Source organism: Schistocerca nitens, chromosome 2 (genome assembly GCF_023898315.1).
Source record: "Schistocerca nitens isolate TAMUIC-IGC-003100 chromosome 2, iqSchNite1.1, whole genome shotgun sequence".
NCBI lineage: Eukaryota > Metazoa > Arthropoda > Insecta > Orthoptera > Acrididae > Schistocerca > Schistocerca nitens.
Genome location: NC_064615.1, coordinates 632,644,861 through 632,670,418, shown reverse-complemented (window position 1 = coordinate 632,670,418; position 25,558 = coordinate 632,644,861). Strand labels below are relative to the sequence as shown.

The following is a 25,558-nucleotide window of genomic DNA, read 5'->3' as shown; positions in this document are numbered from 1 at the left end:
AGAAAGAGGCGTACCAAGACTGCTTTTAGAACTGGAAACGGCAGTGGGAGCTGTGTATCAGTTGTGGAGGAGAGTATTTTGAAGGAGACCATGCACAATAAATAAAATTCTGTGGACAAAGTTCTCGAATTTTTTGAACAGACCTTATATTTTATCAGGCTGAGATCCTTTCGAGCTTGGGTTAATTGAATAGAGAGGGACATGATCCAGTGAAGAGCAGTGTGTTTCATCAGGGGTCATTTAGTCAGTGCAAAAGCATTATGGAGATGCTCTACAAACTGCAGTGGCAGATGCCATAAGAGAGGCTTTGTGCATCATGGAGTGGTTTACTATTGAAATTCCAAGAGGGTTCTTTCGAGGAGGATTCGGACATCATATTACTTCCCCCTACATATGTATTGAAAATGACCACAATGGAAAAATTCAAGGAATTAGAGCTAATACATAGATCTACCGACAATCATTCTTCCGACACACCATTCACAAATGGAACAGAGAAGGCGGGTGATCAGGTAGTGGATCAGTCGTACCCTCTGCCATACATTGTCAGGTGGCTCATGTGGTAGAATTGTGGATGTAGTTAGTGCACATTTCACCTCCTCAAAGTAAGTACTGTCCAGCCTTTCTGTCTCCTAATTTATTCATTTTCTTTGTTGAATTTTCCTGTGATAGAACTAATATTAAGTTGCCATTAACAACTGTGGACACAAATTGTAGAGGAGTAGGTTTTGATGAGATTATGATTAGATTCACTGTCCGTTCCATAAATACAAAGTGAGGAGAACTTGGAGAATGGGCAAAATATCAGGAAACAAGATTACACAAAAAAACTGGTATGCTAATGTTTCTTGCAACAATGCTAAGTAAGACAATCCTCAAGGAAGTGGAGAGAGGGAGAGCGGTGACAGAATATTCATTTACATAGTAATAAAAATTTATATATATTAAAGTGCAACTCAATTCACTGCTACATACAACCATTATCCACCCCCATGCCTCCCAAATCAGCCCGTTAACTTTCCAGAATTTCTTAACCTCAAACCTTGCCTCACCATCATTCCTCAAATCCCTCAATATGCAAACTAACCTTACATCTGCAGAAAGAATCACAGTCTACCATCTAAAAACTGACCCCAACATTATAAGATCCTACCTGTAGACAAAGGCTCCACCACTGTTGTTTTGAACCGCAAGGCTTGCCTGGTAGAAGGACCCCGCCAGCTGCCAGATGCTTCCACCTACAAACTTTCCACAATGACCCCCTTCCAGAAATCCAGTAGTATCTCCAGTCACTCTTTATATCCTTAGGCCCATCCCAGAACCTCTCCTCGGAGTCCATCTCTCTGCTCACCCCTACCACTCCTCGCACTCCTACCTCCTACATGCTCAATAAAGTCCATAAAACCAACCACCCAGTGTGCCCCACTATGGCCGTTTACTGTGCCCCCACTGAGACAATCTCTGCTCTCGTAGACCAACGCTACAACCTATTACCTGGACCCTACCCTCCTATATAAAAGATACCAATCATTGCCTCCACCGATTCTCCACAGTTCCCGTCCCTTTACCACACAGTGCCCTGCACACCACTGTTGATGCCACTTCCATTTACACTAACATCCCTAATGTCCATGGCTTAACTGCTATTGAACACTATCATTCCCAATTCCCGACAGATTCCAAACCAACAACCTCCTTCATAGTTGCCATGACCAACTATATCCTCACCCAGAATTACTTCTCCTTTGCAGGCGTTACTTACAAACATATCCAGGGTATGGCTATGAGCACCTGCATGGCACTATCCTGTGCCAATCTATTCATGGGCCATGTAGAGGAATCCTTCCTAAACACCCAGAATCCTAAACCCCTCACCTTGTTCAGATTCACTGATGACATCTTTGCAATCTGGACTGAGGGTGAAGACATCCTATCCACATTCCTCCAGAACCTCAACAGCTTCTCCCCCATTTGCTTCACCTGGTCCTACTCAACCCAACAAGCCACCTTCCTAGATGTTGACCTCCACCTCAAAGATGGCTACATCAGTACCTCCATCCATATCAAACCAACTAACCACCAGCAATACCTCCGCTTTGACAGCTGCCACCCACTCCATACCAAGAAGTCCCTTCCATACATCCTAGACAGCTGTGATCATCGCATCTGCAGTGACAAGTGGTCCCTCTGGAAATATACCAAGGGTCTCACTGAAGCCTTCACTGACTGTAATTATACTCCCAACTTTGTACAAAAACAAATCTTCATCTACATCTACATTTATACTCCACAAGCCACCCATTGGTGTGTGGTGAAGTGCACTTTACGTGCCACTGTCATTACCTCCCTTTCCTGTTCCAGTCGCGTATGGTTCGTTGGTAGAACGACTGCCGGAAAGCCTCCTTGCGCGCTCGAATCTCTCTAATTTTACATTCGTGATCTCCTTGGGAGGTATAAGTAGGGGAAGCAATATATTCGATACCTCATCCAGAAATGCACCCTCTTGAAACCTGGACAGCAAGCTACACCACGATGCAGAGCGCCTCTCTTGCAGAGTGTGCCACTTGAGTTTGCTAAACATCTCCGTAACGCTATCATGCTTACCAAATAATCCTGTGACGAAATGCGCCACTCTTCTTTGGATCTTCTCTATCTCCTCTGCCTTATCTATCCAGGCTCCCCCATCTCGCAAAGTCCCACCATCTGGCCACAGAGGAGCATTCTCCATGTAACTCAGTACCACACAGGAATGGAGCAACTGAATTACATTGTCCATCAGGGTTTCAACTACCTCTCGTCATGGCCTGAAATGAGAAATATCCTGCCCTCTATACTTCCCACTCCTCCCACAGTGGTAATCCACCATCCACCGAACCTACACAATATACTCGTCCATCCCTACACAACTCCCGCTCCCAACAACTTACCTCATGGCTCATACCCCTGTAATAGACCTAAATGCAAGACCTGTCCCATACATCCTCCCACTCCAGTCCGGTCACAAACATCACCCATCCCATCAAAGGCAGGATTACCTGTGAAACCAGTCATGTGATCTACAAGCTAAGCTGCAACCACTGTGCTGCATTCTATGTGGGCATGACAACCAACAAGCTGTCTGTCCGCATGAATGGCCACTGACAAACTGTGGCCAATAAACAAGTGGACCACCCGCACCCGGTTGCTGAGCACGCTGCCAAACATGACATCCTTCATTTCAATGTCTGCTTCACAGCATGTGCCATATGGATCCTCCCCACCAACACTAGCTTTTCTGAATTGTGCAGGTGGGAACTTTCCCTGCAATACGTCCTACGTCCTACATTCCCATAACCCCCTTGGCCTCAACCTTCATTAGTCACTGTCCTTAGATTAGATTAGATTAGTTTTCGTTCCATAGATCCGTGCTGAGGAGATCCTCGTGGATGTGGAACATGTCAATTTTTTTTTTTTTAAGCTGAAATAACAATACTAATAGTATGAATATATACAATACATCATTTGTTTCTACTAAAAAATTCGTCAATGGAGTAGAAGGAGTTGGCCACTAGTAAGTCTTTCAGGCTCCTTTTAAACTGATCTTTATTTGTAACTAAATTTTTTATGTTTACTGGCAAATTATTGAAGATGAGTGTTCCTGAGTAGTGGACCCCTTTTTGAACTAAAGTAAGTGCTTTTAAGTCCTTGTGCAGATCATTTTTGTTCCTGGTATTGTATGTATGAACTGAGCTGTTTGTTGGAAAAAGAGATATATTATTTAGGACAAATTTCATTAATGAGTAAATATACTGAGAGGCAGTAGTTAGTATACCCAGTTCTTTGAAGAGGTTTCTACAGGACGTCCGTGAATTTACTCCACAAACAATACGTATTACACGCTTTTGGACTCTGAAAACTTTTGTTTGACTTGAAGAGTTACCCCAAAATATTATACCATATGACATTATGGAATGAAAGTAGGCAAAGTATGCAAGCTTTTTCATTTTTATGTCGCCTATGTCTGCTAACACTCGAATTGCAAATACAGATTTGTTAAGGCGTTTCTGCAGTTCTGTGGTATGCTCTTCCCAACTGAATTTATTATCAAGTTGTAATCCCAGGAATTTAAGACTGTCAACCTCTTCTATCTGCTCTTCTTCGTATTTTATGCATATGCTGGGTGGAAACCTCTTACAGGTTCTGAATTGCATATAGTGAGTCTTTTCGAAGTTTAATGTCAGTGAGTTGGCTTTAAACCATTTATTAATATCCATGAAAATATCATTAGCAGATCTTTCTAGAACTACACTTGACATACTATTTATTGCAATACTTGTGTCATCTGCAAACAAAACGAACTCTGCTTCTGGCAGTGTAACTGATGAGAGATCATTAATGTACACAAGAAAAAGCAATGGTCCTAAGATGGATCCTTGTGGGACACCACATGTAATTTCTTCCCATTCTGATGATGACTGATGACTTAATTCACTAGTCCCTTGCACTGACACCCTTTGTTTCCTGTTAGCGAGGTATGACTTGAACCATTTTGCAGCACTGCCAGTGACACCATAGAATTCTAATTTACTTAAAAGGATGTTGTGGTTCACACAATCAAATGCCTTTGACAAATCACAGAAAATATCTGCTGCTTGTAATTCGTTATTTAATGAATTAAGTACATTTTCACTGTAGGTGTAAATAGCCTTCTCGATATCAGAACCCTTCAGAAATCCAAACTGTGTTCTTGATAATATGTTATTTGTGGTCAGATGGTTGAGCAGCTGCCTGTACATTACTTTTTCTAAAATTTTTGAGAGTGCTGGCAAAAGTGAAATCGGTCTGTAGTTTGCTGGTATCTCTTTATCCCCTTTCTTGAATAGAGGCTTAACATCTGCATATTTTAGCCAGTCAGGAAATGTCCCAGTTATAATTGACTGGTTACACAAGTAACTTAGAATTGTACTAAACTCACAAGAACATGCCTTAATTAACTTTGTTGATATTTCATCGTACCCACTAGAATGCTTTGTTTTTAAAGATTTTATTATGGACGTTATTTCTTTTGATGAAGTGAGTGATATATTCATGTACTTGAAGCTATTTGTGAAGGCTAGTTTCAGATATTCAAGGGCATTATTTACTGATCCTGAAAGTCCCATTCTATCAGTAACAGATATAAAGTGCTTGTTAAATAGATTTGCCATACTATGCCCATCAGTTACTAATGTGTCATCTACCCTTAGTGCTATTTGCTCCTGTTCCTTTCTGGTTCTACCAGTCTGCTCTTTCACTATATCCCATATTGTTTTTATTTTGTTCCCTGACATTGCTATCTTCTTCTCGTAGTGCATTTGTTTAGACGTCTGAATTACTTTTTTTAATGTTTTACAGTATTCCTTGTATTTAGCTAAATCATCAGCATTGGAGCTATTCTTGGTCAACAGATACATTTTCCTTTTTGTCTTACAGGAAATCTTTATTCCTTGTGTAATCCATGGTTTTATTATAGACTTCTGTTTAATTTGAGTAACTTTTAGAGGAAAACAGTTTTCAAACATGGTACTGACATTGTTCATGAATGTGTTATATTTTTCATTCATGTCATGAGCACTATAAACATCTTTCCAGTTCATATCTTTGAGCAGTTTTCTAAAACACTCAATTTTTGGTTGATTGACTACTCTCCTGTACTCAGATTTAGCAGTCTTGATAATCTGCTTAGAATTTACATCTAAAACAAGGAGCCGCATGTCATGATCTGATAGTCCATTTATAACAGGTTTTATGATATGATTTTGTTCCTTTGATTAGTCTATAAAAATGTTATCAATGGCTGTCCTTGAGGATTTAGTGATCCTAGTTGGAAAGTTTACAGTGTGAGTTAGATTGAAAGACAACATTACTAACTGCAGTGAATGTTTACTGGAAGATTGCATTAGAAAATCTGTATTAAAGTCACCAGCAATCAAAATTTCTTCCTTTCTTCCTGTTAAATAACCCAACAGAGCTTCTAGATGATCTAAAAATAGATTATAATTTCCTGCAGGTGCTCGGTAAATAGTTATTATTATATAGGATCTGTTATGGAACTCTACTTCTGTTGCACATGCTTCTAGATGCTGCTCTAAACAGAATTTATTAATGTCAATGTTCTTGAATTTATGGCAGTTTTTGATAAATGTGGCAACTCCTCCTCCATCCATATCTACTCTGCAGAAGTAGGAAGCTAGCTTAAATCCTGAAATGTCTAACATATCTATATCAGTGGTCACTTGATGTTCAGAGAGGCAGATTATGTCAATTTGGTTAGATGAATTCATTTCATCGATACAAATGAGTAGTTCATCAACTTTATTTCTAAGTCCCGGAATGTTCTGGTGTAATAAAGATAACTGATACTGCATACTAATGGGATTGTAACTGCTTTGGCGAAGTTGAACTGGCAGTTTCTGATTACTTTCTGTTAAACACTGTTTAAATGGAGGCTGTATGATAAAATCTGACTCCTGTTCATCTGTTTTCCCAAACTGAGTGTATCTGCCAGTCTCTCTTAAAACTCGTTTTCTTTCCCCCTTCCCTATCCTAAAAAAGGCATCCCTCTGACACCTGTGACCACTGGTATTTTACCACTTGTGCCAGTGTCCCCCCTTAAGTTTTCTGCAATCAACCCAGACAGTTTTCCCTTCCCTTTCCTATTGAGGTGAAGGCCATGCCTAGTGTAGTCCCACCTATCGATAGCATCCACAGGAATCAAACCAATATGCGACTTTTTTTTTTTAAGTAGTTTGGTCATTTATTTTTCTCAAAAAGCCACAATTTACAACAGAACCGAAAGAAAATTAAGAAAATGCATCATTTCTTGGCAGCTGCAGTCGCTGCATCATCTTCACGCTAGTACGATTGTGGGCAGCTCCGGCTTCTTTTTGCTGATTCTCTCCTCACGACGCTTACGTGCCTCTTTCACCTTTTGTCTTCTGGCCTCAGCTTGATCCTTCTACATCTTTGTCCTAGCCTTCTCCGCCTTCTTCTTGTGGATGAACTCCATCAGCACACGCTTGTTCTTGAAAACATTACCTTTTGCCTTCATGTACAGCTGGTGGTAAAGGTGCCTATCAATTTTCTTTGCTTCCCTGTACTTTTTCAAGAGTCGCCTTAGAACTCTCATCCGCTGGATCCACAAGGTCTTCTGTGGCATACGAGCATTAGCTGTTCCTTTCCTTTTTCCAAATCCACAGTGACGTCCTTTCCTCCTGGCTTCTGTATTCTTGCGAACACGCGCACGTGAGTGAACAGCAACAGGCTTCTTTATGATTAAACCATCTTTAATCAACTGCCTGGAATTGGTATTTGCAATTTCGTTGATTTCATTAGTGTGGTGTCACCGCCAGACACCACACTTGCTAGGTGGTAGCCTTTTAAATCGGCCACGGTCCATTAGTATACGTCTGACCCGCGTGTCGCCACTGTCAGTAAATGCAGACCGAGCGCCAGCACACGGCAGGTCTAGAGAGACGTCCTGGCACTCGCCCCAGTTGTACAGCCGACTTTGCCTGAGATGGATTACTGACAAATACGCTCTCATTTGCCGAGGCGATAGTTAGCCTAGCCTTCAGCTACAATTGCTACGACCTAGCAAGGCGCCATAATGTGCGTTTGTGTTTGTTATTGTCTCTATCAACATACCAACGCTTTCATTTGGTAAGTTACAGCATCTTTGTTTTTAGATATATACAAAGTATTTGTTTATATGAAGTGGATTCCTGGGTAAAGACAAAACAGGATAGAAGACATGGAGGAGGAGGTGGAAGGCTAATGTGGTGACTGGCCTCACCTATTCATTCTGTGAGTGGACATATGGCCACTTCTTCAGCAAGGTCCGAGCAGGCACAGGGGGGCAGGGATTTACTAGTTACTGGGACCTCCAATGTTAGATGCATTTGGAGTCCCTAGCAGATAGCGTTCATGGCTGGAAAGAAAACCAGTGTGCACTTGGTATGTCTGCTGTGAGGACTCATCTGAAATATGGAGGTGGCCTTGTCTGAGGCTATCGAGTGTGCAGGGTGCAGTCATCTACAAGTTATGGCTCATGTTGGCACCAGTGATGTCTGTCACATGGGTTATGAGGCCATCCTCAAGGTCATACTGGTGAAGGCTGCTGGCTTCCCACATTGGGTGCAAGCATAACTTGCAATTTGCAGCATTGTTCCCAGAGTTGATCAGATTCCTTTGGCTTGGAGCTGAGTGGAGGATCTCAGCCAAATGATTCATCAACTCTGTGACAGTCTTTGCAGATTTCCAGCCCTGTATTATCAGTTAGGGATTTGTAGGACTCCTCTTGATAGGTCAGGGGTGCACTACACAAAGGAAGCAGCTACTTGGGTAGCAGAGTCCTTGTTGAGTGCACATGAGGGTTTTTTAGGCTAGTCAGTAGTTTGTGCAACGCCAATGAACATTCAGTGGTTGATATGCAGCAAGAGTTCAGGGTAAAGATAATTCTGACAGCCCGCCAGAAGACAGGGATGTAGACAACAGCTGCTAGGTGTTGTGTCTATAATCTGTGAGCACTGCTGTCACTGCCACAGTGCTGTCGGCAGGCCATGCCTGCTCCGCTGCCCTATCAATGCTCATGGTGGTCCTATAATTCTGGCAGCCCAGGGTCTCAGACCACCGTCGTGTCCTGACATCACTCGTGATCATTTGTCTATTCATCGTTGCTCTGGTTGCTGGTAGTTGCTATGTCTTGGTATCTGATTTGGTTTTGCTCTCTAGTCTTGGTATTTTGCAGTGTGGTCTGCATTGTCAGTCATCCCTATTGTGTATGTCTGCATTGTACCAGCAATTATCTGTTGACGACGACGGCCAGTGGACTCCAGTCTCACTCGATTCCAGTTACTTGGGACCAAGAGCTGGCTGAAACCTGAAGTGGAGAGCTTTGATGTATTTAGCAAGTCATGGAGTGGTGTGAATTGGAAAGACAGATAAGAGACCATAGGTGGGGGGGAGTGTTCATTGGGGTTGACAAAGTGTTGTCTCTATTGAGGTCAAAGTTGAGTGCTACAGTGAAGTTACGTGGTCACATGTAAAAGGTCATGATGAAACCAAGTTAATTGTTGGATTTTTTTACCGGCCACCAGATTCTATTGTACAGTTGTAGAGTTATTCAATGAAAGTCTACGGTCAGTAGCACGTAAATATCCAGATCATGCAATGCTAGTTGGCGATTTTAACCTACAAAATATAGATTGGGATGTCTATAGTTTCCTTGCAGAGGTACAGACACAGTCTCGCAAAGTAGTTTTGAATGTGCTTTGGGAAAACTGTCTTGAGCTACTGGTTTGGCAGCCCACAAGCAATGTAAATATTTTAGACCTTTTAGCTATTTCAAGAAATCAGTTAAGTAGGGTAGCAGAGTGTTTCTGCTAGAAAAAGCAGATAAGCCAGTTATTAGCATCACACTTAGACAGTGAATTGATGTCACTTAGTTCCAGCAAGATGGATGCAGAAGAATTGTGGACAAAGTTTAAGCAGATTGTAAATCATGGTCTGGAGATGTATGTGCCTAGTAAGTGGATTAAGAATGGGAAAGACCCATCGTGGTTTAAAGAGGTTTGAAAAATGCTGAGGAAGCAGAGTCTGTTGCACTTGTAAGTTCAAAAGAGAATGTAAACATGATAGCAAGCAAAGGTTAGTAGAGATTCGTACATCTGTGAAATATCTATGTGCAAAGCATACAACTACCGCCACTGTCATACCTGAGCAAAAGACCTGGCGGAGAAAATTCGGGCCCTATGTAAAATTGCTAAGCAGGTTCAATTCCATGTTGACTAGTCTGGTGTGACAGTTGAAGATAGCAAAACAAAGTCTGAAGTTTTAAATTTCACATTCAAGAAATCGTTCAAGTTGGAGAATTGTACAAATGTACTGTTGTTTGACCATCGAACAGACTCTTGTATGGACGACATTGTAATTAGCATCCCTAGTATAGAGAAACAACTCAAAGGAATTAGAAACAAATAAGCCAGCAGGTCAGGATGGAATCCCAATTCAGTTTTTCAAAGAGTACTCTGTGGCATTGGCCCCTTACCTAAGCTTGCATTTAGCATGAATCCACAAAATCCCAAGTGCCTGGAAAAAAGTGCAGGTGACTCCGGTATATAAGAAGAGCAAAAGAATGGACCCAAAAAATTACAGGCCCATATCTCTAACATCAGTTTGCTGCAGAATCTTTGAACATATTCTCATTTCAAATATAATAAATTTTCTTGAGACTGGGAAGCTTATGTCCATGAATCAGCATAGTTTTAGAAAGCATCACTCATGCGAAACTTTCCTCATATGATATACTGTGAGTGTGGATGAAGGGCAACATGCAGATTCCATGTTTCTAGAATTCATACAGAATACAGCCTAGAACTATTTAAAAGCTGTGTTGATCATGTATCAGCAAACATCCCAATTCTTCCACCTTATAGTAGGCACCCACTATTGACTTTGTTCTTAACTGAGAGAGTGTAGTTTTTGTGAGACAAAACTTTATTCTGCTGTCAGACACGTTTCATTCAGGCTCATAAGAATGCTCTCTGAATTAATAATTTTTGATGTTGTCTGGTAACACAAGAAAAAAATTATGAATTGAGGGTAAAATGCTAGTTGAAGACTTTAGGACCCAGACCCAGCAGGAGTTTTCAGTTGTATGGAAAATAATAGTGATAGTTTTGAGATTGCATGTCAAAGGACTCTGGCTGCACTTGCTACTTGTTAATATTCATTACATGTTCTGGCTTTCTTCAAACTGCTGCTGAATTGACATATCTGTCTTCTTATTCCTATGACATTGCCATAAATGCCATATGACAAACTACAGCTTCTTTCACTCCATCCCCTTTCAACTTTCCTAAGCCTTCTACACTGTATTGGGAGTACAGAGATTAGAAGATATAAATAAGCACTTTGCAAGTCTACAGATTCCATTAAGTTGAATTTTTTTTAAAATACTTAGTCTCATATATTCAGGCTTGTGATCCAAACACTATAACCTCCAGTGGCAGTATTCTCCCGTTGCATGAGACATTAATTTAATCTTTTTGGTTACCTGAAATAATTGGCCAGACTTTTTTCATTTTTCTTCATTAGTTGGTGGGTACCTTCCATACTTTCACTGTAGGCATAACTCATAGTTCACTTTGTATACGAGTGTTTTCTCAAAATCGCAAAAATGTTGGTGTATTACATAAAGAGCTGCATACAAAAGCAAAAAGTGATTGTTTGACATGAAAATTAATCTACCTTGCTTATTTTCATTCACTTATGTCCTATGGTATTATATTTTGGGGTAACTCTTCCCATTCTAAAAGGATATTTTTGGCTCATAAACGGGCGATTCACGCAATAAGTGGTGTAAGTTTGCGACACCTGTTCACTAGTCTGGGTATTTTGAAATTGGCCTCTCAGTATATATATTCTTTCCTGTTGTTTCTTGTTAACAATATCAGCTTATTCCCAAGAATTAGCAGCTTTCACCCAGTTAATACTCGGCAGAAATCCAATCTGCATTTGGATCGCACTTCCTTAACTCTTGTGCAGAAAGGTGTGCAGTATACTGCTGCATCCATTTTCAGTAAGGTGCCACAAGAATTCAAAAATCTTAGCAGTAATCCATGCGCTTTCAAATCGAAACTGACGTTTCCTCATGGGTCACTCCTTCTATTCTGTTGAGCAGTTCCTTGAAAAATCAAGCTATTGTTGATTGCGTTTACTTAAACTTATGGGTTGACTTTTTTTGGATTCATAAACATTTTGTTTTTTATCAGTTATTACTTTTATGTTGTAATTTCATGTGCTGACATGTTCCATGACCTTGGAGGTTTGCTCCTCAGTTTGGTCCAACGGTACTAGACTTATAAATAAATAAGTAAATAAAAAGGCCCCAACAGTGAACAGAATAATAACAATGTTTGTCAGCTGTTTGTCAGGTCAGGGGTGCACTGCATAAAGGAAGCAGCTACTCAGGTAGTAGAGTACATGTGGAGTGCACATGGGGGTTTTTGAGGCTAGGTGGTAGTTAGAGGTAATCTCATGAACACTCACCATCAATACACATATAGGGGAATCAGACCACATTCAGAGTAAAGACAGGTTGACTGTAAAAATGTTATCATTAAATTGCCAAAGTATTCATAACAAAGTCCCAAATTTACTGCCCTCCAGAAAAGTTCTCAATCTCCAATTATTCTTGGGGCTGAGAGCTGGTGAAAACCCAAAGTAAAAGGATCTGAGATATTTAGTGAGTCTTGGAATGTTTATCGGAAAGACAAATTGGATGCTAGCCGACAAAAATATTATCTCTACTGAGGCTGAAATGGAGTGTAATAGTGAAGTTGTCTAGTTGTACATATCAGCTCTAGGTGAAACCAAGTTAATTGTTGGATATTTTTACCGACCACTCAACTTCACTGTGATAGTTCTAGAGTCATTCAAAGAAAGTCTATTGAGACCATGCAATACTATTTATTTAGTTACTTAGTATTCTTGTATCTCATCATTATAAAAATGATATAGGATTTGTCATACATTGCCTTACATAGAAAATAGGACATGAAAAGATTTACAATTATATGTCCATAAATAAAATATTATCACATATGAAGCCATATGGATAACAACATTCATAATATGCTAAATTAGAATAATAGATGAATACAATTTAGTTTTCAATGAGCATTTTGGGCCATTATGATGAAGGAAATAAGCTACTGTATATTGACTGCTGGTGATTTAAGTATTCCTTGACACTATAAAAGCTCTTGCTAATTAGCATTTTTTAAGTTCTTTTTTGAATATGTGGAATTTTGGTATACTTTAAATTTCCTTTGGTAGTGCACTAGTAGTTCGTGCTGACTTTAACTTACCGAGTATAGACTGGGATATGTATGGATTCACTGCAGGGGTACAGACAGACAGTCTTGTGAAGTACTTTTGAACATGTTTTCTGAAATCTGTCTTGAGCAGCTAGTTTGGCAGCCCACACACAATGGAAGTATCTTGGGCCTTGTAGTTACAAACAGGCTGCACCTTATTGATGGCATTAGTATAGGGATGAGGATAAGTGATCATGATGTCATCATAGCGACAATGTTTACATAAGTTAATAAATTAGTCAAGAGGCTACTAGAGTGGTTCTGACAGCAGATAAGCAGTTGTTAGCATCTCACTTAGACAATGAGCTGCAATCATTTAATTCCAGAATGACGCCCATAGAGGAATTATGGGAAAAGTTTAAATAGGTTGTAAATCATGATCTAGACAAGTATGTGACTAGTAAGTGGATGAAGGGTGAAAAGCCACACCCTGGTTTAATAACAAAATTTTGAAAATGCTGAGGAAGCAAAGGCTGTTGCACTCTTGGTTCAAAAGAGGATGCACAAATCATGACACACAAAGATTAGTAGAGATTCGTGCATCTGTGAAAAGATCTATGCATGAAGCATACAACAGCTACCACTGTAATGCATTGGCTAAAGATTTGGAGGAGAACCCGAAAAGATTCTGGTCCTATGTAAAATCCCTAAGCATGTGTAGGGCTTCCATCCAGTCATTCGTCAACCTCTCTGGTTTGGCAGTAGAAGATAGCAAAAGGAAGGTCGAAGTTTTAAGAAATCATTCCCACAGAGAATCATACAAATGTACCGCCATTTGACCACTGCACAGAGTCCCATATGCATGATATAGTAATAAGCATCCCTGGCATAGAGAGACAACTGAAAGAGTTGAAAACAAATAAGTCACCAGGTCCGCATGGAATCCCAATTTAGTTTTCCAAGAGTACTCTATGTCATTGCCCTTTTACTTAGTTTGCATTTATCCAAATCTCTCAGTGCAAAGTGCCAAGCAACTGAAAAAAGCACAGATGACTCCCGTATATAAGAAGGGTAAAAGAATGGACAACCAAATTTACAGACCAATATCCTTAACATCAGTTTGCTGCAGAGTTGTTGACCATATTCTGATTTTGAATATAGTAAATTTCCTAGAGGCTGAAAAGCTCTTGTCCACGAATCAGCAAAGCCCTAGAAACCATCGCTCATGCGAAACCCAGCTTGCTCTCTTCTCACATGATATACTACAAAGTATGGATGAAGAGCAACGGGCAGCTACTATATTTCTAGATTTCTGAAAAGCATTTAACATGATACCCCACTGCAGACTGTTAATGAAGGTTCTTGCATATGGAACAGTCTCTGAGATATGTGACTGGCTCGAAGACTTCTTAAGTAATAGAACCTAGTATATTGTCCTCGATGGTGAATGTTAATTGGAGACAGGAGTAATACCAGGAGTGCTCCAGGGAAGTGTGACAGGACTGTTGCTATTTTCTATATACATAAATGACCTGGCAGACAAGTTGGGCAGCAGTCTGCAGTTGCTCACTGGTGTTGCTGTGGCATACAGGAAGGGGTCAAAGATAAGTGACTGTGGGTTAGTACAAGATAACTAAGACAAAATTTCTAGTTGGGTTGATGAATGGCAGCTGGCTCTTAATGTAGAAAAATGTAAGTTAATGCAGATGAGTAGGAAAAACAAACCTGTAATGCTCAGATACAGCCTCAGTAGTGTCCTGCTTGACACAGTCACATTATTTAAATATCTGGGCATAACAATGCAATGTGATATGAAATGGAGCAAGCCTGTGAGGATTGTGGTAGGGAAGGCAAATCGTCGACTTCCGTTTATTGGGACAATTTTAGGAAAGTGTGGTTCATCTGTAAAGGAGATCTCCAATAGAAGGCTAGTGTGACCTATTCTTGAGTACTGCTCGAGTGTTTGAGATCTGCATCAAGTTGGATTGAAGGAAGACATCAAAGCTATTCAGAGGCAAGCTGCTAAATTTGTAACTGGAAGGTTCGATCAGCATGCAACTGTTATGGATGTGCTTCAGGAGCTCAAATGGAAATCTCTGGAGGGATTCATTTCCAAGAACACTACAAGAGAAAGTTTAGAGAAGTGTCATTTGAAGCTGACTTCAGAATGATCCTACTGCTGCCAACATACATTTCACGTAGGCACCATAAAGATAAGATACAAGAAATTGGGGCTCTTATGGACACATATAGACAGTCGTTTTTCCCTTGCTCTATCTGTGAGTGAAACAGGAAAGGAAGCAACCAGTTGTGGTAAGGGATACCCTCTGCCACGCACTGTACAGTGGCTTTCAGAGTATGAATGTAGATTTACAGAGATGTTGAGTTGCAGCATCTTCACCATATGATGAGTAGCAATTATCCTTTTCATTATATTGAACTCCTTTTTGAAGATATCTATTTGGAATGTAGCCTTGTCACTTGACATGGGATTCTGGGTGACTTTTCTGACGTCTCCCATTCCTAAACCTCACCAGTCCTTTTCCTTCATACCTCTTCCTTTCCCCCTTCAACTCTTCTGCCGGAAGAGGGAGTCATTGCCTCTGAAATCTTGCAACTTTTAATACCTATATATTTGTGTTCTCCTGCTGGCGATTGGTGAGTGGATTTTTTATACATCCAATTACATTAAATTTTTGAAAGGTGATTTTTTTCATTGCTAAATGAGGGAATAAAGAAATGTATGACAAAATTTGACCAAAAAAAAAAAAAGTGTACTCCCCAGTGGGGGCCCACATCTCTTTTGTGAGGACACCACAGAGCCCCAGACCTTGTAGCATTACTTCCCTTTCCTTGCCGCATGTCTATTCTTTGACTTTTCTTTTTTACTCTCTGCATTTCTACTAGATAGTCTTCTTAGTGCCAATTCTGCTTGGATCTGGTTGTGATTCTGTACCACATTTCTCATTTTCTTCCCTTCTGGCATTCTACATCTTTTCATTCTTAACTATATATTCCCCCTGTTGAGTTTAACTTGCTATTCCTTTTCCAAATTTTAAATAATTGTGAATCATCCAAGGGAAGTCATCCAGTGTGGTGTATATTCCATCTTTTGTGCCTCTCTCTCTCTGCATTTGTCCTTTCTTGCAAAAGTGCTATCCCAAGAAACCCAGCAGCCATTCCATTGTGTGTGTGTGTGTGGGGGGGGGGGGGGGGGGGGGGGGTGAGAGGAGATCATCAAGTTCCTGTGTGGTGGTAACCTCCTGATCACACAAGGACTGCACTATTGGTGTCAGAGCTGGAAACTGTGCAAGCTAAGGAATTGTGCCCATCGTGGCCTGGACATGGGGACTTCAGACAATGTTTGATGGCCAGGTAACCATTCTTGTTGCTGGGAGACACGCAAGGCAGGAGTCCCCATTCGGAGAAGGTGGTATCATGGTGGAAGAGTCACTCGTGAAGTGAATTAAACTTACTTCCACTGGTGGCTGCAAGGGTCCAGCGCTTTATTCAGATTGTAACGCAGAGAGATATGACCTCATGATGTTTCTCTCCTAGCTGTATTGAGGGCAGAGGGACAAGCCAGATGTCTGGGTGCAAAACACTTCACATGTTACTTGGTATGTATTCGAATTGATTGGGATACTTTTACTTCAGTGAAACCATTACTTTTTGTCAAAAACATTGAAGACAAATTTCACGAAGTTGAGTCTCTGGGGGACAATGGAAAATGGTTTATTAGTAGTTAAAACAACCTCTAATGCCCAACATACAGTTCATCAGAATGGTTTGTTATTAGTTAAAACTTCCTCTAATGCTCAATATACAGTTCATCAGATACGTGACATACCTGTAACCATGTCCCCGCATAAAATTTTAACATGGCCCAAGGAATTTTCTTTCAGATAGATTTTACACTCCAAAATGATGAGGAGCTGCAGGCTAACCTCCAGCGGCAAAGCATACATCAGATGTGTACGAAAAGGACCCAAGGATAATTGCACTGATACAAGCACATTTATCTTAGCCTTTGAAGGGAACGTCCTTCTGAAGAAAGTTAAGGTCATAGTGTACAGCTGTTATGTGAAATTGTATGTCCCACCACCTACGAGGTGCTTCAGATGTTTACACTTTGGCTATATGTATCATTTTGCTGCATGGCAGATCCAGAATGCAGCAACTGTGGACCATCACTCCATGAAGGTAGTCCTTTGGAGCGTCCACCTTTGTGAGTCAACTGCGCAGAACATCACCCCCCTTGTTCGCGAATGTGCGCAATTTTCAAGAAAGAACAGAAGATCCAGTAATACCTGTTACATACTAAGGCACGGAAGAAATATGAACACTTGCATTGTGTGGATGTGACGGCCATTACACTAAAATCATGACCATTGCCACCCCTCCCTCCCCTACCTCTACCTTCCCCAAATCATATCTCCCACCACTGTCCCCTCCCATGGTTTCTTCAGTACTTTCATTGGGAAGCACTTCCTGCACCCAGTTGCAGAACTTTTTTCCTTCTTTGGTGTCTACCATTGACAGGGCTCCTTCTTGGGATCCCTCTATCCGGCAACCCCTGGACCAGAGGTCCGATACTAAACAGTGACTGAAGGAGCCACAGCCTGTGGGCACCAGCACTGTCTGCTCTTCAACTGTTCCTACACTCAGTGCAGATAGCCCGTTGAAAGAACCATGCCCACCAAAGGTTATGAAGGAAAAAGAAGAAGAAGAAGAAGAAGAAGAAGAAGAAGGGGGAACAAGACTCCTCTGGTGGTCCTAGAAGCACCGGATTTCCACACGCAGTGCAATTCTGCACCAATGTTTATGGATGTGGTTCTGTGCCCACTGGTGACAGGCAGTGATACTGCTACATGATCAGTCCTCCTGTCCCCTTCACACCTACCCTGGCCACCAGTTACGTTATCAGTCAGTGGAAGTCTAATGGGTTCTACAGTCACCTGCTGGAAATGCACCACCTTATTTCCTCTACTTTGTGATTTGCATTTGCTCTCCAAGAAACACACTTCCCTGATGACCAGTCTCCAATGCTCTGCGGTTATCGCACATTCTGTTGGAACCGTGCTGGCCCTGAGAGGGCATCTGGAGGGGTCTATGCTTTGTCAGTGAATGAATTCCCTTTGTACCTTGTTGGAGGCAATAGTGGTGCAGGTGCAAGCAGCATCAGCAATTACCATTTGCAATGTTTACCTACCTCCAGCAGGCCAGTTACTTATGTTGAATTGGCCACATTTTAATCCAATAGTTTCCCACCTGCCTTCCCCTCCTCTTCTCCTGCTTGGGGACTTCAGTGAACACCAACCCTTGTTGGGGAGTACCACTTTGTATGATAGGGGCCTTCTAATTGACCAGCATCTCACAGACCATGATCTGTGTCTCCTCAATAATGGTTTTCCTACCCACTTCAGTGCCACCTGTGGCACTGTTTGAGCTATCACTCTATCTCTTCCTCTAATCTTGTGGCTCTGCTACATTGCTCACAACAACTTTTGTGACAGTGACCACTTTTAGGTGATCCTGGTGTTTCCTTGCCACTGTCAGGTGGACCAAATACCCTGTTGGGCACCTCACAGAGACGACTGGCCTTTGCATGTCCCTGCTGTTACATTCACCTCCTCTCTGTGGGCTTATATTGATGAAGTTTTGCAAGGCATCTCAAATGCAATCATCCATGTCCCCGGAACTACTATTCCCCTTTCTACAGCTCCCTCCCCCCCTGCCCCACAAATATCAAATGGTGCCATGGTGGACTAAAGACATTACAATAGCTATTCATGATAGCTGATGAGTCCTTCAATGATTCAAACGACATCCTTCGCAGGCCAACATTATCACTTTTAAGCGACTTAGTGCTAAGGCTCACTGTCTATTCAAATGTGTTAAGAAGGAATGTTGAGAGTGCCTCATCATCTCAGGTGTGGACCAGGCTCTGTGGTGTTATGAGCTGCCAACTTCAACAGCTGTTCCAGGTCTTGTCCTACAGGGTCATCTTTCTACCAGTTCATCAATTCTTCCAGAACACATTCAACACACTTTGCTCAGTGTCCTCTTCCTATCTGGATACCTTTCTACTGCAGAAGCGATAAGCCAAAGACGTCCCCTTGTGCGTCACTCCTCACGAAGCTGAACCCTATAGTGAGTCTTCACTGTTGGGAATTACTTCAGGCTCTTGACTCGGCCCGTAACATAGCCTCAGGCTCTGATTCAATTCACAGTCAGATGATCCAACACCTGAATGTTCCTGAAAGGAAGCATCTCCTCAGGGTCTTCAGCCATCTTTGCCTCCAAAGCACCCTCCCCTCACACTGGTGAGATGGCATTGTTGTTGATTAGCACCTCATCTATGGGTTCACAGAATACAATGAAAATGAGGCACAATATCACTATGCCACAACAAATAACTTGCCTTTCCTGTGTGATTTCAGTTTTTTCTGCTGCAGCTTGTGTTTTCCTAAGAATGAATGGTAAATAGACTACGTGCAGTGCGTGTATAATTGAGAAAGCTAAATTAGAAGTTGTAACATAATTCATGTGACTCAATCTTCAAAAGCTTTCACACACTATTGCATTCAAATAATACTGTATTTAGTATCTAGTTTTGTTCATTCTCTGTTCAGACTTGTACTATGTCTAATCACTTTGTTGCTGAAAGAACGCTGACCTCTAATTGCCTTTGTTCTTTGTATATACTTTGCAGTCATGTAGCTAGAAATTATATTGGTTGTTTGGCACAGTATAATGACTTGTGCTAGATGGTATCACTTCACCGGTACTACCAATGATGATCTGCATCATAGTGGATATTAAATTGGTTTGTAGATAGATGAACACCTGAGATTAGTTATCAAATAAAAAATACATTTGAGATGTTTTAAGATTAATTTTAATATCAACTGTTGTTGTTCCTTGGATACTGTGTCAAAAATAATTAAAATTTGAAAGTTATGATTGTATGATTTTAATGCACATTCTTTTCGTGATTTTCAGATGAACGAACGCCAGCATTGCTGGAGTCGAAACAAAAGTGTGACGAATTGGAAGCATTGTGTGAGGCTCAAAACCTGGAGGTATGCCACTATTAACATTTTTGTAATCAACAACCCACAGACTGATATTTAATGGCATAGCTATCCGCACCCTATATCCTTTTCAAAACACTTAGTGTATTCAAGCACTGGCTTCCCTCCATAATTCCCTCACATTAGATCGCCCCTTGTCCCCCCTCGCACCCCCCCTTCTCCACCCACCCCCCACTCACAATTTGGTGTTTATTACCAAACTGTCTATTACTTGACACCTCCTGTGAACCTTTCTCTTTCTTTAGTCAAGATGTGTCATCAAGTTATTTTCTCCCCATTTTGATACTGTACCTCTTTATTAATTATGTGACCTATCCGCCTGTTCTTGAGCATTATTCTGCACCACTACAGTTCACAAGCTTGTATTTTCTTCTCATCTGTACTGTTTATCATCCACACTGTCAGAAAATGCTTCCTAGCATTTAAATTTATATTCAGTGTTAGCATTTTCTCTGCTTTACAACAAAAAATTTAAAAATAGATTTCTCCTGTAGACAGGGAACAGTTGGGGATGCTTGTACTCTGCAGGGTTTTTGTATGTTATTTGCAAGTGTTAACTTGCTAATTTCACACTGTTTTGGTTGTACCAGCTGGAGATTTGTCTTCATAATAATTTATTGCATTAATGGTCCTTTAAGTCCAGAAGCAGAAAGACAGAAGAAATAACCACACTGTAAAAGGAAAAAATGAGCACACTGCATAAATTATAAAAGAACACATTAAAAAATGCACAGCAAAAATGAGGTCAATCAGTCACAACAAAGGAAATATGTACTGCAGATGATAGTTAATCATTGCTGGTCTCTGGCTTTGTCTTCCACCTCTACCAGCTGCACTTGTTTAAGGATTTAACACCTGATCCTCCAGTTGCTTTCCCTTGGGAATTCTCTGTTACTAACAGAAATTAATGCAATACAATATAACACTTCATTGGATATGTTGGGAGCATAAGCACACAATTGCTGATAATGCATGGGCTACTGTGTTGAAGGAGTTGGGTGGGAGAAGAGAGTTGTGGGGGAAGTGAGGCCTGTGTCCTCCTCTAGAAGCAAGAGGCACATTGGAAACAACATTGCATTCACAATGCTTACTACAGTGCTACATTGCTATGGCACACTATAAAATTTTTCAGTTAAGGCTGACAACAGCAGGAAACCATCTGTACTGTTCTGGAGTTATCAGAATTCCACTGACACCCCTGCTCCCTGAGAAGTTGTAAGTTGTGTGTACAGCATTATAAACTGCAATAGTTAATGTAGACAGAATATGTATAATACATTCAGTTTGAACCCACTTACTGTAGACAAGCATTGTATCTATGATTCTGCAGTTCTTCATTAGTTGTCTGATCTACACATCTAATTTTCCACCATTCTTCTGTAGCACCACATTTCAAAACCTTCAATTCTGTTCTTGTTTGAACTGTTCATTGCCCAAGTTTCACTTCTGTACAAGGCACACTACAGATGAATACCATCAAGAAAGACTTCCTAACACCTAAATTTATATTCAGTGTTAACACGTTTCTCATTTTCAGTAACATTCTTTTTTTTCTATTGGCAGTCTGAATTTAATTTACTGTATGCTTCAATCATTGTCAGTTATTTTGCTGCCCAAATAGTAAAACTCCACTATTACTTATAGTGTGTTATTTCCTAATTTCAGTCCCGTGGCACTGCCTGATTTAATTTGATTATGTTCTGTTACTCTTAATTTACTTTTGTTGGTATTCAGCTTATAACCTCTTTCCGAGACACTATCCACACCATTCATCTGGTCTTTGAAGTTCTTTGTAATCTCTGCCAGAATTACAGCCAATTTGGCAAACTTCAATGTTTTATTTCTTTCCCTGAATTTTAATTCCCTTTTAATTTGCTCTTTTGTTTCCCTTACTGCTTCCTCAATATACAGATTGAATAACATCAGGGATAAGCTATAAATCTGTACATATTAATTACTTCTGTGCTTCCACTTCTGTTTCAAAAATATCTGACATATTTAAATAATTCATAATGATTTATAAAGTTTTTGTGCTGTCAGTAGATGAGTTAGTTAATTATAAATGAAGAATGCTTATGCATGATGATGTAAACCCAGCTGCTTCTAGAAGTTTTTGTGGTAAATTTGACTTCTACATCTTTTAACATTTTGTGCATTTAAATACTTATGCTTACTTTGTATCTCAAATTATACATAATCACACGTCCGTCCACATCAAACCCACCAACAAGCAACAGTACCTCCATTATGACAGCTGCCACCCATTCCACATCAAACGGTTCCTTCCCTACAGCCTAGGTCTTCGTGGCAAACGAATCTGCTTCAGTCCGGAATCCCTGAACCATTACACCAACAACCTGAAAACAGCTTTCGCATCCCGCAACTACCCTCCCGACCTGGTACAGAAGCAAATAACCAGAGCCACTTCCTCATCCCCTCAAACCCAGAACTTCCCACAGAAGAACCCCAAAAGTGCCCCACTTGTGACAGGATACTTTCCGGGACTGGATCAGACTCTGAATGTGGCTCTCCAGCAGGGATACGACTTCCTCAAATCCTGCCCTGAAATGAGATCCATCCTTCATGAAATCCTCCCCACTCCACCAAGAGTGTCTTTCCGCCGTCCACCTAACCTTCGTAACCTCTTAGTTCATCCCCATGAAATCCCCAAACCACCTTCCCTACCCTCTGGCTCCTACCCTTGTAACCGCCCCCGGTGTAAAACCTGTCCCATGCACCCTCCCACCACCACCTACTCCAGTCCTGTAACCCGGAAGGTGTGCACGATCAAAGGCAGAGCCACGTGTGAAAGCACCCACGTGATTTACCAACTGACCTGCCTACACTGTGACGCATTCTATGTGGGAATGACCAGCAACAAACTGTCCATTCACATGAATGGACACAGGCAGACAGTGTTTGTTGGTAATGAGGATCACCCTGTGGCTAAACATGCCTTGGTGCACGGCCAGCACATCTTGGCACAGTGTTACACCGTCCGGGTTATCTGGATACTTCCCACTAACACCAGCCTGTCAGAACTCCGGAGATGGGAACTTGCCCTTCAGTATATCCTCTCTTCTCGTTATCCGCCAGGCCTCAACCTCCGCTAATTTCAAGTTGCCGCCGCTCATACCTCACCTGTCTTTCAACAACATCTTTGCCTCTGTACTTCCGCCTCGACTGTCATCTCTGCCCAAACTTTTTGCCTTTACAAATGTCTGCTTGTGTGTGTGTGTGTGTGTGTGTGTGTGTGTGTGTGTGTGTGTGTGTGTGTGTATACCTGTCCTTTTTTCCCCCTAAGGTAAGTCTTTCCGCTCCCGGGATTGGGATGACTCCTTACCCTCTCCCTTAAAACCCACATCCTTTCGTCTTTCCCTCTCCTTCGCTCTTTCCTGATGAAGCAACCATTGGTTGCGAAAGCTTGAATTTTGTGTGTATGTTTGTGTTTGTTTGTGTGTCTATCAACCTGCCAGCGCTTTCGTTTGGTAAGTCACATCATCTTTGTTTTTAGATAAATTACATGTGAAGTTGTAGATTCTTACATCATTGAATGATGGATTGATCTACAGGTCAGAGTAGGGCAAGATTTTCCTTTAGGACTGTTTTCAAAAAAGCATTGTAGTGTTCAAATAAATTCCCAGACTTGTGAACTGCTTTACTTTCATTGCAGCTGTTGGACCTGTTATCACAAAGAATATTTTGACTGTAGAAACACTTTCTAGTGGGAAGAAAGGGGTAAAGTAGTCGTACAACCAACCAGTCAATTTAACACCAAGTAAAATGATGCAATGGTAATATACTGTGCACTTAAATGTGATGTAAAAAATTGAAATCTCAGTCCCACTGTTCTGGTATAGAGCTACCTTGAATTTTACAACTCATTCCAAGCAAGAGCTGAAGAGATGTCCTCCAATAAATAAACTCGAGCTGTTTGTGCTCTGTTACAAGACAAACAATAATCGTAGCAGATAGTTTGAAGTACGCAGCAATACTATAGCATTTGTTGCAGTAAGTAGTATATCCTGTAAGTTCCTTTCATAATAAGTTGAAAAGAATATGGAGGTATAGTTGTCACACTCTGGACCATCAGAGAGAATTGATGACAGGCTGAACATTTGCAGTACTTGTACTTAATTGTTTATGTAGAGTGGGAAGTTCATATGTGCAAGATTGAATCATGATACTCCTAACTGCATGTTGTCAGTGATTCCACAGTACATACATACTCTTCCTCTGTCATAGTATTCCACCAGCTGCCAATCCAATATTGAAAGTTCCCTCTAAGAGAAATGACTGCTGATGTGCATGAACACTAGTAACTTGTCCGATAAATGCCACAGATTTTTATGTATAAGCAACTGATGAATTCTCAAGCTCTTCTTTCAGTCTCTGCTGAACATGATTTGTCTAAAAAAACATTATGAAGAGCAATGTTAAGCTAACACATGGATTCTGAGTTCTTGTAGAATTAATGATGAAGATTGTAAAAAATAATTATGTTTGTGTAACAGGAGCACTATTGATTTTTTTTTTTTTTTTTTTTTTTTTGGTTGAACAGATGTATTTAGAAATTTCTAATTTTAATTACAGATCTGTATCACTTCTTCAAATTTTTATTTTTAAAAATTATTTTAGCTGTGTGGCCTACAGCATGGACCTGTTTTCCAAATAATAACTTGTCAACAGTTCTTAGATTGATTTCATCCAGGATTGCTTTTCTTTGTAAAAGTGCTGTTTGACCTCACTGACAAAATACTGACACAAATAAATTTTAAAAATGTATTGCTATTTTCTGTGTAATTTAAAAAAAGAAGAAAGTGAGATTAGGATTTACCATCCAGTCAACAGTAAGGTCATTAGAGATGGAGCGCAAGCTTAGGCTGTTTCAAAGATGGAGAAGGAATTTGGCCCTGACCTTTCAAAGGAATTGTGCCGGCATTTTGCTGGAGTTATTTTAGATTTCTTAGGCATTGCAGAGATACTTGATCATGTAGTAGATCATAAAAGCTTATTACTGAATCCAAGTGTTATGGTAGCGACGGCGTATCAGTTGAGGAGTTCAAATCTTCATCTCCATAACATAAAGCAGAGGGCCAGATTAAAAAGACATAACCACAAGAATGAAACCGAAGTTTGAATTGCAGAGTATTTATGTGTTTGTCAGTGGTGTTGTTGTTGTCGCCGTTGTCGTCTTCGGTCCAAAGAGTAATTTTATGAAACTATCCATGCTCCCGACACTAACCTACATTACAGTATTTTGCTTCCATGTAAGGCTAAACGCAACACAAATACCTTCACAAGCGACTTCATAGTGTTTAAATTTGTATTTGATGTTACATTTTAACTTTTTTCTCCTTTTCTGACAGCTTGACATTCTGCAGTTTATAATCTGTTTACCTCTGCCATTGTCAGCTACTTTGGTGATCAAATAGGAAATCTGACCTACTACTTTTACGAGTAGTGTCTCATTTACTAATAGAATTTCCTCAGTATTACCTGCCTTAATTTGTCTACTCTTTATTACCCATATTTTACTTTTATTTATGTTCGTCTTATAACTTTTTTTTCAAGCCACTATCCACTCTCTCCAAGTGCTGTTCCAAGTACTTTGTCATCTCT

At 40.6% G+C, this 25,558-nt stretch overlaps 1 protein-coding gene across 2 annotated transcripts in view; it reads left to right on the top strand.

The window, feature by feature from the left end:
* LOC126236744 (thyroid receptor-interacting protein 11-like) overlaps positions 1–25,558 on the top strand; it is a 462,638-nt gene that overhangs the window by 20,830 nt on the left and 416,250 nt on the right. For both annotated transcript variants that reach the window (XM_049946279.1, XM_049946278.1), the window contains exon 2: positions 19,845–19,924. In XM_049946279.1, coding sequence (XP_049802236.1) covers positions 19,845–19,924 — 80 coding nt within the window. The remainder of the gene's footprint in view (positions 1–19,844; positions 19,925–25,558) is intronic.